At 47.6% G+C, this 20,554-nt stretch overlaps 1 protein-coding gene across 1 annotated transcript in view; it reads right to left on the bottom strand.

Annotated features, from left to right (window-relative positions):
* LOC147717673 (butyrophilin subfamily 1 member A1-like) overlaps positions 1–20,554 on the bottom strand; it is a 259,552-nt gene that overhangs the window by 88,307 nt on the left and 150,691 nt on the right. Inside the window, exon 3 of the mRNA XM_086924466.1 lies at positions 73–420. Within this exon, the coding sequence (XP_086780592.1) occupies positions 73–420 (348 nt within the window). The remainder of the gene's footprint in view (positions 1–72; positions 421–20,554) is intronic.

Here is a 20,554-nt window from a genome sequence, read left to right as displayed (position 1 = left end):
TCTTTGTTGACACTTCTGATAACCTATTCTTCTGCCTGTGTTTTTCATCTCCAGCTCTGTCTTTGCTCTCACCTATGACGTTCACACCCAGGATGGCTTCGTCATAATGGGGTTTTTCTTCGAAGAAGCACCTGTACTGCCCCTCATCAGATAGGCGTACATTGGATATCCTCAACCTCACGCTTCCGCTCTGGATTCCGTCTTTGATGAGCTCTGTCCTGCCCTGGTATTCCAGGAGCTGTTGGTCGTTCTCGTCTTTGCCCTCACGGTATAGGTGCACCGGCGAGTGGTACTGGGAGCGGAACCAGCGAATCTCCATATGAGAGGCATCCATCGCGGGCGAGAGTGTGCACCAGAGTATGATGTCTGATCCAAAGGATACTCTGATTGGTTGGTCTGGACCAATGACTGAGAATTTAGCTGTAAAAGAAGATAGTTCAGTTCAAACAAAGTTAGAAAGTCGCTAACAGAATGAGGTCCATGAGTCAGAGTTAATTAATTTGCAACATTACATTTCAACTATGGTTTTTGCCCCTATCACTAAGGGCAAAACTGCCCTGGAATATTGCAAATAAAACAGGATTTGTTCCAAACTGCAATGACCTTGATGGACATCCCAAATTTATGTCAAGGAATATTTAAACGTACTGGACCAATAAACAATAATTCACTTGCCGCATAGGACTGCTGCAGATGGCAATTCAGTTTCATAAAGTTGAGAGGGACTTTGGGAGTAGGAAGATCTTGGATTTATAGACTGGAGAAGAGTGATTGAAATGGTCATGGGAACTCTTGGGATGGACCCAGTGAGCATGTGTGCCACAGCAGACAGACAATCAAATGCCTACAGACGAACTGAATCCTGTGGCTATTGTATCCGGACAAAACTAAGGAGAAGGACAAAAATTGCATTTAGGAGCATGTATGGGGCTTCGGCATAATAAAGATTGCTTGGAACTGGCTTCTTCTTGGCAAGAAGAAAGTATAATGTGGATGCGTGGAAGAGCAGTAAATAAAAGGCGCTGGGCTTTAACGAACAATTAAAAACTGGTTATAACTCACAGAGGCGAGCAAGAGCTGAAGAGCACCGAGGATAAAGCTCGAGGCTAAAGATAGTCTAATTTAATGCCATAAGAAGGGACATGAGTGCACTAAAAAGGGCTTGGGGAACAATTGCTGTGTCTTTTTTCTATGTGTACTGTCAAAAAGGTAGAATGAAAGTGAAATAGTGTAGGAGGCCGCGTCTTTAGAGAGGATAAGACAAGAGACAACAACACTTGTAACCAATCTCAGATTTGAATTCACAACCAGAGGCAGCATGTCCTCTGTGGTTTGGGATAAGGTATCCCCATCAGGGTGGTGTAGTGAAGGTTCATTATGGTGAGTGATATGATGGGGAAAGGCAGTAAGAACTAACCGCCTGATTCATGAAAAACGGGATTTGCGATTCTCAAATAGCGAAAAATTGCGATTCGCTATTGAGAAATCGCAAATCTGAATTCATGAAGATTAGCAATAAAAAAATGCGATTCGCACGCGGGCGCAAATTCCGTTTGCGATTACCAATAATCGCAGAAAAATCGCTATTTCCGGCTACCCGCGTCGGGATTGCGAACTCGCAAACAGCGATATTGCTATTTGCGATATCGCTATTTGCGAGATCGCAAAATCGCGAGATCGGGAAAACGGGAAGTCGCATTTCGAGCACAGTGATGACATCACAACCAGGAAGCAGCCAGTTCCCACCCCCATTCACCACAGTGAGGCAGACCTGGAGGGAGCAAGTGGGAGAGCTGCTGCAATTCTGGTGATTTGTACTCTGCAACTACATTGCTGCCATGTCAGAGGAACCTGTTCCTGGCCCCAGCAACACCACAGGGCGGAAGAGGAAGCTCAAATTTTCAGAGCAGGAGCTTGAACATTTGATTGAAGGTGTGGTGGCCAACCACGACAAACTCTTTGGTAAAGACTCCAGGAGGGTCCCGGAGCAAGAAAAAAGGAGGATCTGGCAGGGAATTGCCTCCACTGTCAACTCCGTGGGTGTGGCCGATAGGTCACTAGAAGAACTGAAAAAAAGATGGTACGACCTCCGAGGTCGTGCTAAAGAGAAGGTGGCGGAGCGCCTTGGAGAGTCGTCGGGCACTGGAGGTGGCGGACCTACAGTCACTCCTAACACACCCATGGAGGACCAGGTGGAAGAGACCCTTGAGAGGGAGGCGTGCATTGGCTTCACACGTCTGGACTCATCCCGCACCACCCAAGACACACAAGGTAAGTGGCATGCGACTGCGACCCTGTCCCCTATGAATGTCCATGACCAAATAGGCTCCCATAATGTCCCATAGTCATGCCATTGTTGCACATCAGGGAATGCCCTGAAGCATTGTGGGAGATGTAGTGTGGCCACAATGTAGTAGTACCACAATGCAGCCAGACAGGTTCCAAAGTACGCAAAGCCACAGCCATTTAGGGAATGTCACCCAGCATGCATGTAGCAACTGCACGTCTGACACATACATGCAACTAATGATCGTCCACTTACCCTCACAGGTGGCGCTGAAAGCAGCGACAGCGAAAGGCTGCAAATTGATGAGGAGGCCCAGGAGGAGGAGGTGCCACCACAAACATAGGCACCAGCCCCTGCCGCTGCAACAACACCAGCAGCCAGGTCCACCAGCAGTGTTCCCCCTGCGTCTGGCGCACCACCTACATCCACAGCCAGGCCAGCGACTATTGTGCCCCCTGCATCTGGCGCACCACCTACAGCCACAGCCAGGCCAGCGACTATTGTGCCCCCTGCATCTGGCGCACCACCTACAGCCACAGCCAGGCCAGCGACTATTGTGCCCCCTGCATCTGGCGCACCACCTACAGCCGCAGCCAGGCCCGCGACTAGTGTGCCTCCAGTCCCTGCCGCACCAGCAATGCCTGCTATGACACCTCCAGCAGCTGGTGCTACAACATCTGGGCCCGCGACAGTTGCAACACAGTGGCCAGCCACAGTCTCAGGCCAGCAGAGCAGGCGTGGCAGGTCTCGCCAGCACACCACTGCAGCAAGCAGCAGGAGGGGCAATGGACAGGGGCTGGCGCGTATGAGCGTCGAAAGACGCATGTTGAGAATCCATCAGCGCCAGGCACGGCAGCAAGGTGCCATTCAGCTCCAGCTCCACAAGATTGGGCGCAATGTGGCAGGAGTCGCTGACCGCATGGACCGCATGACGGCGGCCATGGCAGGTATGGGGGACCGCATGGACAATATGACTGCAGCCTTGGCAGGTGTGGGGGAGGGAATGGCCCGCATGACTGCAGCCATGGAGGCCAACACTGCTGCGATGACTACTCAGCGCAGTGCAGCATGCCGGCGCCATCATCAGCTCATGAGCCGGCTGGCCTCCTACAGCAGGTCCAATTACGTTGCAGCCAATGCAGCTTCACAGTTGTCGCGGCGGTCACTAGCACAGCAGCACCAACTCGTCCAGTGCTGTGAGGACATGGCCAGGGTCCTGGAGCACCTGACCACGGCGGTTACGGCACTACACCCTCCTGCTCTACCTGCCACTGTTGGGGGTGATGATGTTAGTGAGGGGGCATCCAGCATCAGCAGCCACTCTGCCTCACAAGTCCCGCCACTCAGGCGCAGCACCAGGCCCGCGCCAGGTCCAGATGCCCCAGAAGAGGATGCGCCTCAGAGGCGCTTGGGCGGAACGCGCAGGAAGCGCACTTGAGTACATTTGACAATAACAGGCACAGGCTGACTATAAGCCTGCCCTGTCCTTTGACACTGCAGTATGCAGTAATACTGTTAGTGGAAGATAGTTGAACTGGAACCTTTTTTGTGATTGAAACAAATACATTTATTTTGCACCACACATTAGCGTTGTGTCATTATTACATTTTGCATGCATTAGTGATTTGTGGGGTGAGGGAAGAGGGTGCACTAGAAACTGTTCACTGTGATGTGGTTGCGACGTCTGTGGCCTTCAGCTGGGTTCTCCCCGCGTGCATGGCGCGCATGTGCAGGTGGCCGGTTGTCCCCTTCAGATTCACTGCCAGAGATGTCGACAGGTATCCGGCGCTTGGTTGCAATGTTATGTAGTATTGCGCAGACAGCCACAATGCGGCAGCACACTACAGGACTGTAATACATGGCCCCACCTGTCTTGTGCAGTATGCGGAACCTGCTCTTGAGCAGGCCAAATGTCCTTTCTATGCAATTCCTTGTCCGTATGTGTGCAATATTGTAGCGCCGTTGCTGTGGTGTAGCAGGGTTGAGGTATGGGGTCAGGAGGTATTCACGGAGGGCGTAGCCACTGTCACCTGAACGAGAGGAGCAGATGGTGATTGCCTGTGCTGCGCTGTAACTTCATAGCAATGTGACATTGTCGACAAAGTGTACTTACCAAGTAGGTGTCCTTCCCCAAACTCTCCCCTGACCAGTCGTGTGTGGAGGCCGCTGTGCCGGAATGTGAAGGAGTCATGGCTACTCCCTGGGTACTGTGCGACAATGTCAGTGATGTATGTCTTAGCATTGCAGACCATCTGGATGTTGAGGGAGTGGTAGGACTTTCTTTTGCGGAACATATACTCCGTGGCAGCTGGTGGGCAGATGGCGACGTGGGTACAGTCTATGCATCCGAGTACATGTGGAAAATGGGCTACATTGTAGAATTGTAGCTTGGTCAAGTCCAATTCCTGTTGGCTGGCGGGAAATTTGATGTGACGGTGTAGCTGGGTGAGCATGGCGTCAACAAAAGTGTGGAGGCAGCGTGACATGTTGGGCTGGGATATCCCCCCAGCAGCCGCTACTATCCCCTGGAAACTCCCGGAGGCCAGGAGGTGCAGGCTACACAATACCTGCACATGTGTAGGCACCGCATTGGTACGGATTGTTGGGTGCTGCATCAGGGGGTCAAGGTCCTGTATTAGCTGCATTATCATTTCCCCATTCAGCCTGTATTTTGCATATATCTGCTCTCTGGTTTGGCCCAGCAAGGTGACCCGCTGGCGGAATATCCTGTCCTGGATCCTGCGTCTCCTCCGTGCTAATCGCTGTAGCCTTCGACGCCTCACCACCATGTACATTCCTGGCATTGTGGAACTCCTAATGCTGCTGCTGCTGATTGTCCTTATGTGTGATTGGTCAGGCCTGAACCTGTTGGTGATTGGCCAACGGTTTTTTAAATGTAATTTTTGCATGGCTTTTATGGTTACCACCTGCTTTGAGTTGTCCTTAAATTGCGCGGCGCAAACTGCGATTTTTGGGTTTTTCGCTATTTTCGATTTTTCATGAATACCGATTGCGATTGTATACCGAATTTGCTATTTATTTCGCAGAATCCGTGGTTTGTCGCATTTTCCCAATCGCTAATGCTCTCCTACCGGGATTCTGCGAATATAATAGCGAATTCGCTATTATGTGTTTGCGAGTTCGCAATTTTGATGTTGAATGCCGATTACGGAAATTGCGCCCGCAATTGCATTTTTGCTGCGATTGCGGGCGCAATTTTACTTCATGAATCAGGCTGTTAGGCTCCTACAGCGTCACCGATTCCTTCTGCCCTTCCAAAGAATTTAACAGGATCATCTTTGAACTTAGAAACCCAGACTTCTCTTATTAAAATCTCTCAGTTTCACTAGACAAGCATTTTCCGGAAAAAAAAGAGCTGGAAGTCTAAGGGCCAGATTTACTAAGTTTGCGCGCAGCGCAGTGCAGCAGCCGTAAATGCTGCGCTACGCTGTGTGAGAAGGAGAGAGCAGAAGAGCACCACATTTACTAAAATGAGGCCCTCTCCTCGCCCTAGCCTTGGTGCTGAAATCAGCTGCCGTGCGCCACGGAGACACTTTTACGCCATGGTGCAAGGATGTCTCTGTGAGTCTAGCAAAGGTTTTTCACTGGGAGGGAACCCTTCCAGTAGAAAATGCCATGCATAGACTGACTTTAACCTTTTTCCACTTTGTATGTGTGCTGTACAGTCCAGCACACATGGAAAGATGGAAAAGAAAGGAGAGATGACAGCATTTCTCCTTCCTTGCGCCTACTTCAAAAGGGTTCCCTTTTCTGACGCTATACCCTGTCTACTTTGTTTAGTAAATAGGGCTTAGCGTCAGAAACCTTGTTTGGTTGCTCTGCCCGTGGTACGCGCCATTGGCGGTAAGTAATGCAAAGCAGCGCTATGTGCTGCTTTGCGTTACTTTGACGTTATTTTTGGCGTTAAACAAGTTTGGAGCTGGAAAGTAAATCAGAAATATTGATTTTGCGCTGATTTGTGTCACTTTTGTGGCACAAACACTGCGTAACATCTGTGTAAATCTCCCCCTACATATCTTCCTTCTCTTGGTCTTTCTCTGTCGAGGCCACGACTGCCTTCTCTCCCTTCTGAATCTCTGGATTCCAAGGTCCCCTGACCTTGCATCTAAAGGTGGGTCTCCAGCACACCCTTATCCAGCTTATTTCAAAGAAATCCTTCTGAAAACGTAACACTCTTTTAAATCAGATGTTGACTCCCTCGGACCTTGTTGAGTACCAATTGATGAGTGGATGACCAAGACACACTTAAAAACGAATGCCAAAAAGACTGAAATCATGACACGTGCCCATTGGCCCTGCCGGCAACCTTTTTAACACAGAACTGCACCCTCTGCCAACTTCAACTGAGACTATGATCATCTTGATAGTCACCATGGATGGAGAGCCCAATTTAACGCCACAAACCTGCTCAGTAGTCACATATTCCACCACCATCCCAGCCTCCCAGGGTAAATCTTTCCTTTTCCGGGTCCCGCTCCATGTGCAAACCACTAAACCACTACCGCCCTTCTACTGTCTTGTTTGCTCTTTGGATCTGGCCAGTGTGCAAGCGCATTTGAATCCCTTCTATACAAACTGCAGCAAGTTCAGAACAACAAGGGCTATTCTACATCTGCAACAAGGGACTTCATCTGAAAAATCTGTGGGCTCTTGACTGGCAGCCAGGGTAACTGGCAGTTTCAATTGTAAATCCGTATTTGTAAAGCGCGAACTACTCACCCTTACGGGTCTCAAGGAGCTGGGGGCCGTCATGGAAATTAAGTGAGCTATTGCCCAGAGTCACATGGTGCTGAGCTGCCGCTGGAGCCGGGGATCGAACCGGGAACTCTGTGCTCCGAAGTTAGCTGCCCTGGCCGCTGCACCACACCTCTCCTCTCCAATTAATTTCCCCAGCATTGCAGTGTCCCAAGGAACCAGGTCAATGTTCCTAAAATAGAGGATGTCGTCTGACACACTTAGGTGAAGTCTTCCCCCTAAAACCCAGCTCTGAATTTAGATCCTTCAAATCTAAAATACAAAGCTGGGAAATAAATTTTGGCTGGACCAGACTGCAAAGGTTTTGAACTGGTTACCGGTCTACCAGGCGGCATTGAAAAAAATCTTAGATCTCTCCTTCCAGATTCCACAGAGAAAATGTTCTTGCCCTCTCTTTAACCATGTGGTATCTAACCCTCACTCCTAGTAGCAACCTGAAGGCTGCCACAGCATGACCAGAGCACATATCTGACCCTCACACACCACACCTCATTGTTGCTAAATATAGTAGGACTTTCTTTAGTGCTGGTGGCGCCTGGTGCCACAATATTGTTGGTGCTATACACTCCTCCACCCCTCCTCCTCTGCCCCCGTGACCACCTTCTCCGTGGATTTCCTCACTACAAGCCCCTAACAGTGCCCCTAATCTCTCCATAGCCCCTCTCTCATACAATAACAATGTATTTCTATCCAAAGAAATACTTTTTAGCAACATTATGATAATGAAAGACTGGGGAAAAAACATAGCATTCTAACCTATGCCATATAGTTTGCATGCAGCTCTTTGGTGGCAATTCTTAGGTCATAGTGCTATGTTATGATTGCAACTTACGAACTACAAGTAAGAAAAGATCTCTCTGAGAAAAGCAGTAACCCACTGAGCTATCAAGTTAAAATGCATTTCTGTGATCAGACTGGTACACGTTCTTTGCAGCAGGCACTTTAACACTCTGTTCTTCTTTAAGATGAGTCAGAACTGCCACTAGACAAAACTCGGATCTCTCCCTAGCAGGTATATTAATCACTAGAGTTATCCTGACATTTTTATTGTTGCCTGAAAATTACTGGACACACAAAGAACTCTGTAGCCAGTGGTTTTTAAACCCATAAGTTATTTCTATACACAGCGACCCCCACCCTCAGCTCAGCGCCTGCTGCGGCTGGAATGGTCACACCACCCTTAAAGTGGTCCCACCTCAATGCATGCACCTACCTTTCAGATATGCAAGCCCAGAATAGATTAAACATAGCAGCAACATTTGGTGGTTACACTACTTGCAGGGGCACATTTACAAATACCAGAAAACAAACTTTACTCATTTCCAGAGACCACATCTAGCATGTTGTATCTGGTTAAGGAGACCTCATTTGGAATATTGTGTTGAGCTTTCGAGGGCAGAAATATTGTGCCTCGTACTGGGGTCCACCTGTCATATTGCTTTTAGATTTTATGCCCTCAGTTGTAACATTGCACACAACCCGGAGGCCACATCTGGAATGTAGGTTCTGAAGGCCTCATCTGATGTGCTGTGTGAGGATTGGCATGCCTCATTTTGTGTGCTGTGCCTGGTTCTGCAGGCCTGGAAATTGCTCTGAGTACACTCTATTTAACGTGTCTCTGTCATCACAGAGAAGACCCAGGCGTGAGCAAATCTGCCTTAATCCATTCTTAAAAGAACACTCAAACCTAAGCTGCAATAATGCATCTCCTCTAAACTGGAACAAAAGCTGTCCCTCGTTTGTTTCTGTCTTGCTGGCCCTCAACGGTGAAGGGAGTCCTGTGACACTACGAGCCTGTATCTATACATTTTCCTCCTCCATAGGAACATTAAATAGCAAAACAGCAATGCATAGCAACTGCTTGAACTAATTCAAACCATAGTAAGATACTGTGATCACATCCCATTATGTATAGTTTCATTGCCATCACAGACAAGGACCAGCCATATGCAAATCAGCCTTAACCAATCTCAAAAGGGCCCCTCTAGCCTAAAGAGCTAGGTCATGTACTCCCTAAATAGCCCAATATCCAAACTCAGATGTTTTACTCCTCGTTGGGCGTCATCAGGGACATGTAGCTTGAGTGCTGTGGCACAGCGAGCTCGAAACCAGTTGTGCATTCTCCTACCACCTTGGAAGATTCAAAGCAGCAATGGATGGAAGCTGCTTGTTAGTAGGTTTCCTGAACCCCAGTACCACCAGCAGTCCAAGGGGAAGCAAGGCAGATCCTTTCTACTTCTTAGACTTCAATAAGGGATCATCACCGTCCTGTAGAGTATTTTTAATCCTGGCCAGAGAATCCAAGAATAAATGCTATTGGGATATTCCTGCAGCAGTTTTAATCATCATTATACTTAGACTCTGATCTGCATCACAGTGTGGACTCTGTTGTGGCCGGATTTTGGGGCATTTTGAATTGCGGAGCACTTTCTGGAGCCCTTCCAGTGACCTGGGAGCACACCAGCTCGGTCACCATCGCTGTTCTCTGGCGGGGGAGAGCCACTAACGTCACCTGCCTAGGGAGCGGGACTGCGAGGACCATAAGTGCTTGCGCCGTCCACCGCGCGCACCTGGTTCCTCTAGCCCCCTCCTCCCTCCGACCTTCCTGCAGGCTTATAGACTCCTCGCGGCCCCCGCTGGCGCAGGGGCCGCTCGTGATCTGCATCACAGTGTGGACTCTGTTGAGGCCGGATTTTGGGGCATTTTGAATTGCGGAGCACTTTCTGGAGCCCTTCCAGTGACCTGGGAGCACACCAGCTCGGTCACCATCGCTGTTCTCTAGGGGGGAGAGCCACTAACGTCACCTGCCTAGGGAGCGGGACTGCGAGGACCAGAAGTGCTTGCGCCGTCCACCGCGCGCACCTGGTTCCTCTTCCCGCCCCCTCCTCTCCTCCTCCATTTTAACTCCGCCCCGAAAGCGAACGCGGGACGCGCGCGGACGAAGAAGCGGGCGAAGACCGGGCTAAGAGCGGGCCATTTGAGGCCGTTCGAGGACAAAGAGGACTGGCCTGGCCCACCCCCCTTGGTTCGTATTAACTGGCTTGCCTATTGCTATCATTAAGCACATTGTTGGTACTGTAATTCAGATTTACCATGAGTACACGGGGCAGTCGCAGTAAAACTGCAATGGGGCTGAGTAAGCCCAGCGGGACATTGGATGATTTTCTTGTGAAGACTAACCTGGCAATTGACGCTGAAATCACTAAAATGCAGAAGAGGGTGTCAGTTGAGCTTGACGCTACACGTAGGCTTTCACAGACCTTTGCCCATTCTAAAAAATCTTCTCTGGGGAAAATTGCGTCTGCTGCATCACCACAACAAGCTTCTTGCCCTCACTCACTGTTAATTAACGCTGATGTTCACCATGTTCCCCTTTCTCTTTCCCCTCCACTAGAGCCTCTACCCACCTTAACTGCCGTGCCCCCTAAAACTTCCGAGGGAATCGTGCCTATTGGACCTGGAACTGCCATTATTTTGCCTGACAGTCCTGACCCCCCTCCCCCTGTAGCGAAAAATAAAAATAAAAATAAAAATGGCCCAACTCTAAAAAAGAAAAGTAACGCGAGGTCAGCCTACGCTCGCAAAAAAGCCAAAATTGCAAGGTCGCAGTTCTTTAACAGTAGGCGAACACTACCCACCACGGGGGAGACCATAGAAGTGCCAAACTTGGATAGCCATCTAATAGGGGGGGGCAAGGAACACTGCAACCTTAACGTGGCCCGTGACCCTATTTTAGGGCCTTTCCCCACACACGGCGAGAAACTTACAGAGGGAGGGCAAAGTGAGCCACGGAGGGATAGAGACAAGGGGGGTGATGACGAAGATTTTCTTAAAACAGTCTGGGTCACATTAAAACAGTTATTGTCACCATTGGAACTCAGACTTTCACGTATCGAGAATAATCTTCTAGCGATGGATAAGACCTTAGTCTCCCTGGCCACTCATAGCCTAAAGCAACTGGAAGCAAGTTATCCCCGTATTGCTGAAGGTACTCCCCAGGATGGTGATGATGGTATCCATCCGGCTCCAGTAACTGACGTTAGTTCCCCTGCCCCTGAAATGGTGCCCCCTGTCTTGCCTCTACCCCCACCTAAACCTACCCCAATACCCAAACCTCGGTCTAAGCCAAATGTTCCTGCTCCCATCATACCAAAACTCTCAATACCAGTGACAAAAGGCCCTGAGAACCTGACCTTACCTAAACCAGTTCCTAAGGTTGCCCACAAGCCCAATAAGATTAATATGCCTCCTACTGCACGCATAGCGAATCAGTACCATGGCCGCCAGAACTTTCATGGGGGTTATATTGATCTCCCTCCTGACGCCGGACCCTATGTCGTTGTTTTGGCTGGTGTACCAGCACTTGACCCACATTCTATGGAGACCCAGTGGTCCCTAAAGAATAAGGTGATTCACTGGCTTAACGTCAATAGGCAGCTTCCCAACACTCTTAGGAGTAGGGTCCTAATGGTTAGGAGAGTGCCATGGGTGGGTTGTACCCATAAATCCATCCCTGGCGACTGCATAGTGGTTTCATTTGCAGACCCCCACACAGCCCAACATATCACTTCATGGGATTCAGGTGATACTGACCAATCTATTGTCATCAGACCCCTTACTTTCTTCTATCCTCCAAAGCAGACTGTTGAGCCACCTGGGGCTTGGTCAATAGTTCACAATTGCAGATGGAAAGGACACGGGGATGGCTGGCAACCCATTAATAACTGGTGGGAAGGAGTGCCCACTATGAATAGGTTTGAGTGTCTGGATCAGGTGGATTGACTGGGAATGAGTGTTGCTTCAATCCCCATCAATGCTTATAATCCCCCAATGGAGACTGATTCGAGTGAAAAATCAATGCCTAGATCTCAAGTGCCAAGTCACATTGGGCTAGACTTAAACCCCCCTGAACATCACGCTCTTACTGCCCAGGTTACACGACAGGCAGAGCCTGCACACTAGCAAGATCTGAAAGGCACAACTGGGAATGGAGGGCATCATCCACAGGAACATAGAAACCCAATGCACTCTCTTCTTTCCTGGAATGTAGCAGGCCTTGGTAGTAAGATCACCCACAAACCTTGGCTGGAGATTGTGCAGAAATATGGCATGCTGTGTCTTCAAGAAACCTGGCTTATAGAGGAAGCCCACATGTTGGGCTACCGAACCTTTCATTCTCCTGCTGTGCCATCAGCCCAGGGTCGCAACAAGGGGGGCTTGTGCACATACATCTCGAATGTAGGGGATGTAAAAGTTTGCAATTTCCAATCCAGTCAGTATTTTCAAATCATATCACTTAAATGGGGCACTTCGCAAAGTGTGATTCTTGTGAACTTTTATAACAATTTACCAATTAGTGAAGTGGAATCAAATATGAACATTATGATGCATCATATCCACAAACTGAGAGATCAAGGTACAGGGGATTATATAATGATGTGGGTGGGTGACTTCAACTGTACCATCTGCCCGTCTTCTGAGCTAGGTTTGTGCGGCCTGTCAGATCTCGGGGAGGATGGTCCTTTGCACTTCTCCCATACCAACATGGGGTCTCTTCTTAACAACGTTATATTCACCTTTGACCTCACTTTTATCAACCAGGCATGCTCCCCCCCGGTTCCCTTTGCCCCAACGTATAATGGAAGAGGTTGTAAAACCACAATTGATTTTGCGTTTATATCACCAACTTATCCTGATTTTATAACCTACTGGGAAATTGGGGATGACCCTATGAGCGATCATTATCCCATCACCTTCGGGGTAAAATTGATGGGGGGTAAAGCAAAGGAACCTAGTAGGGGTTCATACCCATATGAGGTTACCCTAACTAAGACTAACGGGTATGTAATTAAATGGGAGAAAATGAACCCAACATCCTTCTTTCAAAACCTCCTATCCTCTTGTTCCACAGACATTTTTGCCTGCTTAGAGGAAGATACTGACCCAAAGAGCATTATGGCTGCATTTTCTAACATACAGCGTCATATACAAAATGCACTGACTAGGACCTGCAAGGACAATGGGAGGCATACTCGTGGGTGGTTTGACTCTAGATGCACATCTACATTGAAAAATTTAAAGAAAGCCCTGTCTGCTGACCCAAAAGATAGGGTTCAAATTCGTCAGGCGAGACAAGATTATAAGCTGGCTATCAAACAGCGGAGGGCGACACTGAAGAAGGAGGCCTGGGAAGCTTTGGGGGAAGCCGCTAGGAATAAGGACAGTAATGCCTTTTGGAAAGTTATAAGATCTGTCTATAAATCAAGAGATAGAGATAACTCCGTGGAAGTAGCCATAACGGGTGAGCTCTGGGTAGAACACTATGGTAATCTTTATTCTAACAATACCCAGGGGAATGCCCTGAACCCATGTAGGGTGATTTCATCTGCAGATGGTATAATACAGGATAATCGTCTAACTGTTTCCCCAGCACCCCCTTACCCGATTGAACTGGTATTTACTACCTTAGAAGTGGAAGATGCCCTTAGAGAAAGTGCCTTAGGCAAAGCCCCCGGCCCTGATTACACCCCAGTGGATGTTTATAAATCAGAGCCGGATTTTTGGGTTCCTTTGTTAACTAATGTACTGAATATGGGAAATAAATGCGGTTTCATTACCACCTGGTCGGACGCGATTGTAGTCCCCATATTTAAAAAAGGGAACAGGGACGACCCTGCTTGTTACCATCCAATATCGCTACTGGACGGACTTATGAAAGTCGCAGGAAGGATTCTCCTCAAGAAGATACAACACTGGGAAGAAGAGAAAAAGGTCATCTCAGAGTTCCAATATGGGTTCCGAAAGGGACTAGGGACACTTGAGCAATGTCTAAATTTGTCGCTATTAGTCTCTAAGTACACGCAGGCCAAAAAAGGGGACCTATTTGTAACCTTTGTCGACCTCAGCTCCGCATTCGACTGCGTGGACCACGCGCTGCTCTGGTCGACGTTGGAGGACATTGGGGTGGACCCAACTATTGTCACATTCATTAAAGAATTATACAGAGACGCAGGGGCTAGAGTAAGATTTGGGACCCAGGGGGAATGTTCCCAAAAATTCGCCATAAACAGAGGGGTGAGGCAAGGCTGCATACTTGCGCCCTTGCTTTTTACATTTTATATAAATTCTATCGCTGAGAGTCAAGCGATTACCCGGCTGTCAATGGCAGGCCCGTACCCATTCTTTTATATGCCGATGATGCGGCAATCATGTCAAGGACAAAAGTAGGCTTGCAGAGAGCAGTAAATGAATTTTCATCTTATATGGGTAAAAGAAACTTGAAGGTGAACATTTCTAAAACTTTCTCCATGTCCTGCTCCCAAAAGAACAATAGACCCCATGCTCAATATATCTGGACCAGCAAAAGATTGCCATAACAGACACATTTTGCTACCTGGGCATCGTGTTTGACAGGTGGGGAAGGTGGAAACATGCAGTGTCAGCTAGGAAACTCGCCTTCAGTCGTGCCATAGGTGCTCTACGAACCTTTGCAGGCAAAATTGGGGGTAAACCCATTCGAGAAATGTTACAGATCTACCGGGCAAAGTGTATAGCCATGGCTACATATGGCGCAGGTCTCTGGGGCTTTGAGAATGTGTCCTCGTTACAAACTTGTGAGAACATTTTTATTTGTTACCTACTGGGTGTGTCAAAATCTACGTCGACTTTTATGACTCACATTGAGACCGGCGTTAAATACCTTAGTGACATCATAAAAATATCACCTTGTTTGCTTTGGCATAAGATTTGGACTACAGAGGAGTGTAAATTGAATAGAAACCTCATTAAAGACTGCATGGCTCTGGATGGTGCAGCAAAAGTCAAATGGCTGCGATATGTACAAACGATGTTCTCTAACATTGGATACTCTGAATTTTACGATGATCCAGAGACTTTACAAAGCATGACTAGGCCGGCCCTTAAAAAACTACTAATTACACACCTAGAAAGTGCAAGATGGGATATAGAGAAACTTAAAGGTACAATCCTAAGCTATCAGCAAATTACCCCTACCGAAGGCCTACAATCTTACCTTGGAATTGAAATAGCACCCTATCCTCGCATGCTTTTGACTAGGCTGCGCCTAGGGATTTTCTTCCGCTTGGTCACTCTACCGAAACAGAATGATTGGGCCTCGCTGAAATTAACATGCCCATGCGATGACCATTCAACACAAAGTAATATTCATATCATGTTCTTCTGTAATCTGTATACCAGCCCGAGGAAACTATTCCTTCTACCCTTACTTAAGCGCTGGGGGATAAGAACATGTAAACCTGCATATTTGAAATTATTGCTTTTAGAAGATGTGGATGTTATCTTTGCTGCTTCCCGTTTTTTGATGTCAGTGATGAAATTTAGAAACTCAATGAGTTAAGTAGTACACGTCAATATTGACTGATCAGTGTAACACGAGGCCCTTTGTCCAATGACTGCTGTAGATTTTAAATTTTAGAGAAATGTTTTATCTATTTTGTAACCTTGTTCAAGTGAAAATTGTTCTTAATTCTTTTGCATAAATTGTACTTGTACGCTTTTATGATTTTTTTTGATAAAATTGAATAAAAGCTTATTTGATTTGATTTGATTTGATTTAGACTCTGCACGTTAAGATTCAATAGACTTTGATATTTGTATTGTCTTCCCCTCCCTTAGGCTCCATCCCAGGCGTTGGTCTGCGCGGGGATGTTGTCAGCAAGCCCAATGATGAAGCATGCCACTATTAGTGGATGAGGGCACTTTTAACACATTTAGCAGTTTGTTTGCGTCACACTCGTCCGTATGTGTTTTATTTTTTCTCCAATTCTTTTTTGTGTGTGTCAGGTTATTCGGTTATGAGGCAAGTTTAGGAGAGGTACCTCTTACCCCCTTTATTTTGTGAGTTATAAAGCTCCTCCCTTACACACTGAAATATCCCATTGTGAAATATTGTACACTGGGCAGCAATCTTAAGGGTAGGCATGCCATCGGGGTGATTAGCAAAGCAGTGCTCCATCTGATTGGAGGTTTTGAATCAAATGTCAAGAGCTGAAACTGAATACTATTTTCTTATCAGCCAAGCATAGTCCTTCCTTCATCATAGCAGGGTGGCTCAGTGAGTTAAAACCATGTGACTGAAAAGGGTGGTGCTCAGAAGGGCACATATTCAAATCCTGGGAAGACAGACTTCCCATACTGAGGTCAATAAATTGAGTAACAGAAAGTGGGAAATGTTAACATATATCAGTTACAATGCTTACAAATGTCAAACATATGGAATGAAGTACTAAAAAAATAAACTATTATTTCCCCAGTCAATTTAAAAAGCACATTGTGATTCAGGGATTCCATTGGGTTCTGGTCCCCACAAAGAAGGCCAGTGGTAACCCTAAAGCAGGCACACTTTGCATTAGCTGTGACTAGAAGAGTTTCCCGCTCACCCACAGCATTCTTGAAATGTATGTTCATCTAATTCAAAAGAAAAGCAAGGAGGCCATGACAGATTGGCACCCTGTGCTTAAGGTAGATGTGCATCACCTGCCAGCCTTCGGCTCAGTGGCCTTGTGGGCCATCTCCAAGTGCATGTCCCATTTACTATCCTATGTCACCTATGCATGCTTTCAATGTCCACACCTACAGACAAGGACTACTGCAAGGGGCTTCCCATTTCTCACTATCTGGCTTTTGTCCTTGTGGAAACTGCAGATATTCCTCTTAATATACTGATGTGTCTCTTTTAGCCTGGTCTACTGACCGGCATCGAGGGGGTAAAGGTCATGAACGTCAATTAACCACAATGCCGGGGGTAGCGGAAGTGACATCACATGCCCTTTGACTTTCAACTTCATTCACACATACTCACACTTGCACACACTCACAGTCACCCACAAGCTCGGACACAACACACATTTTGAAGCATTTCTTTTTTTTGTACTTACCTCAACTGCCAGACCCTCTGGGTGAGTAGCGCGCTATACAAATTACTGAACTTGAACTTGAACTATACTCCAGCTAATTGTACTCCATTTTTTATTACACCAATAGTGAATAATGCTTCACTATTCACTATTAGTGTAATTAAAAAACGAAGAGAAAGCAAAGCAAGTAGAGCCTCAACCAACTTGTATAAGGCAGGGGCTGCCCCTGTGTTCTTGGCTCTGAATTTGCCTCCTCTGAGTTCAGGGGCCGCAAAAGCAGTGCCAGGGGGCCCAAGGGGCAAGCTGGGGGTCGTAGCTGCTACCCCTGGCGATGCCTAAATGACGTCCATGGTAAATGAGGGTGGGAGAGTTGTATGAGCCTCTGCCTGAAGCCATCCAGGGCAGAGTTCTGACAACTCAAAACCACCTGAACAGGGGGAAAATGACACCGAGACAGGGAGACAGAAGAATCAACAGAAATACGCTTTCAAAGTAGCGAAGAAACTTTCAGGCCCCTCCAATCTCCCTTTTAATGAAACCTTCCCAGCACCTCTGGAATTATCTGGTCACATTTTCATTGATAAGGTCACTAACACATACATGCCAAGATTTACAAGCTGCAAAGACGGAGATTTAACAAGAAATCAGATGAATGTATTTTCCCCATTGACTTGTACGGAAGCAGAGGCCATTTTAGACGCCGGCAGCAACATCATAGGCGTGTTGGGCTTAAGAAATTGGAGGTCTTCCCTTTGGTTGGGGTCTGGTGGGGTGTATGTTGCATCTGTCAAATCCTTCAGGCTTCTTCTGGTGAAAACACTGCGCTGCCCTCTTCCAGGACTCCAGAGACAACACGGTTTGGCTTCCTAGAGCCATCCAGCAAGGAACCCGAACCACTGGTGAAGGGTGCAGACCAGGCTCCCCTCTTGATCCCTTACTAATAAATATTTCTCACTGAAGTCCATCCTGCACACATGACGCTATAGGAAGCTTCATCAATCCTTTCCTTAAACAGGTTTCAACACGCACTAGTAAATCCTCGTCTGAAAAAGACACCTCTGGATCCATCAATTCTCTCTAAGTATAAAATTAGCACTTTTCTACCTGCGATAGCAAACCTCTTGGTGAAACTTGTTGCTAAGCAGCTGTGTTCACATCTTGAAACACATTTCTTTCTTACTGATGCGCAGAAGTAGAGGTGTGGAGGCGGCTGTTTAATTTTACTCGATTTTTTGGCAGCTTTTGCCATCGATTATCAAATCACCCCAATTTCGCACTAGACGGAGTTTGCCCTTCCAGGACCAGTAATGTTATGAACAGAACACAATACATGAAGATGGGTCAGCTTTCCTCATCCCTACTCCAACCCTTCTGGAGGTGTACAGGGTTCAATTCTATCCCTGTGTTTGAGCAACATCCATGTCCAGCCTTTATCTGCACTATTTAGAAGTCTTGGTGTCCAATTCTACACTTCTGCAGATGAAACAGCTGTTCCACCACCTAACAATAACCTTCCAAAGTATATCATTATCAGTAAAAGAGAAGAAAAAAATGGAGGGACTCCATCGGACAGAAAAAAAATCTGGAGAAAAAAAAAAATCTGGAGAAAAAAAAAATCTTGTAACTGGTTCCAGCCCTTTTGTATGGTTCTCCCAGTTCAGGGCTAATAACTCTGGGCTAACGTTCCTGAATCTAAGAGCACAATAAAAAGTTTGGGAGTCAAACCTAGTTCCAAACACACTATAGAGGTATGCTAAGACTCACTCTTCCCCTTCCAACATCTGCTTAATTTGTGCAGGCGGTTCCCGGTGCTCGGCACAGACCTATTTTTTAACACCTGCATATGTTTATGAGAGTCTGCCACATGGGGTTGCTGTCTGTCAATTTTAAAGAGTAGCAGATCAACAGAGTGTTTAAGAATTCAAAGTATAAAAATAACCATCATCAGCGTGCAGGTGTGTGGGTGTGTGCTAGGTGGTAGGCAGGGCAGATACATGTACTTGGCAGTGCTGGCACTGACAGTGGGGTGATGCAAGCTGCAGCGGTCTCATAAGAATTATCTCGGGCCTGGTGCTTAATTTGAACCAGTGCTTTCCGGTGCTCAGCACCGGCACCTACTCCTCAACACAGCTCTTATAGCACCATTTAAGGACACACTCATTTGGAAGGCACGTGATTTTGCCCAGAGTTACAGGATGTTGAGCCACGCTGAGACTCGCACCCAGGTCCCCAGCTCCGAAATCAGCAGCTCTAGCCATCAAGCCAAGTCCTCTCCAGATTAATAAGTGCCTGGGTTCTAGTCAGGAGGCAGTTTGCACCAGTATATTCCCTGTTAGCGCTGCCTCCTGAGGAGAGCCCCAGTACTTTTTAGGTTTCGCCTGGCGTCCGCTGCGTAGCAAAATCTTTTGAGAACAGTATGTGGCTTTGTCCCGCCTCTCTCTTCCATTGGCTAGCTCCATAAATGGAGGCTAGCCATTGGAAGAGAGAGGCGTTCGTCATTGTCTGAGGCGATTCGTGGGCGTTCCATACATTTTTTCACCCCCTTGCGATCGTCATTGCGGCGGTGGGCGGATGTTATTTTTTTTTTTTCGCCAATGTTTCTTTTTGGCATTCCTCCGAAGACGGCGCCCGAAGAACAAGCTAGCCAAGGGCTCCCGGCTCTCGCGGGCCCTGGCCTTTCTGGAGGATGAGGAGAAGTCGGTGAAGCTCCGCATCTCCACAGCGGAGCTGCCCCCCTGGGTAAGTCGGTGCCTCCTCTGCCCAGTCCGCCGACCTGTTGCTGTTTCGGATTCCTACTTCCATTTCCCAACAGTGACTTCATCTATCTATGTACGTACGGAGGCAAGACGGGTGGCATAGGGACAACACCAGTGCCTAAGTATCCGAAAAGGGGGTTTCGGAAGAACCAGGACCCGTCTCAGGGTGTGTGTGGAAGTCCGAGGCCAGGAAGCTCCCTTAGAGTGTTACGTTCGAAGAGACCAGCAGAACCCCCCAGGCTTCCTATGCCACAAACTCAGTGTAATGGCAGGCCTTCAAAACGGGAGACAGCACCGGTGTGTTGCTGCTAGCTTTGTAGTCATGTGGTCCTGTTTGGGGTTTCCGTGGCATGTGTTGCAGCACGGTCTTTGGCGTTGCACAAGGACGCAAACGTACACACAGTTACGAGTTACGATGAGTGCAGTTCGTTATGTTATTTTGTAGCATGCCGACTATGCATTTTATGGCATTGGCTTCATTCTATCACAGACTGCCTTACTTCGAAGTAAGGCAGTGAATGGGTGAGCATTAGCAGTACCTTACCGTAACACAACTCCTCCCCCATCCCATCAGTTGTTAGTTAGGTGCTCCCTATGAGTCTTTTGTCCCTTGGTCTGCATTCCTGCAGATCTGTTTTTTGGAGGCCGGTGTTTGTTGGTCTGAACCTCCTTTGCCGAAAGCGTGAGGCAAGGCGATGAGCATGGGTAGAAAGATAACCGAAAAGGTATCTTCTCAGTCTGACAAAACATCTGCAAACGTGACCCAAAATGGTGGAATGGCAGTGGTCGTGATTGGGCTGGAGAAAGCCTCCGCGGTTTTCACAGTTGCTATGGAGAGG

This window comes from Lissotriton vulgaris, chromosome 5 (genome assembly GCF_964263255.1).
Source record: "Lissotriton vulgaris chromosome 5, aLisVul1.2, whole genome shotgun sequence".
In the NCBI taxonomy this organism is placed as follows: Eukaryota; Metazoa; Chordata; class Amphibia; order Caudata; family Salamandridae; genus Lissotriton; species Lissotriton vulgaris.
The sequence above is the reverse complement of the archived record's forward strand: the minus strand, read 5'-3'. Positions and strand labels throughout refer to the sequence as shown.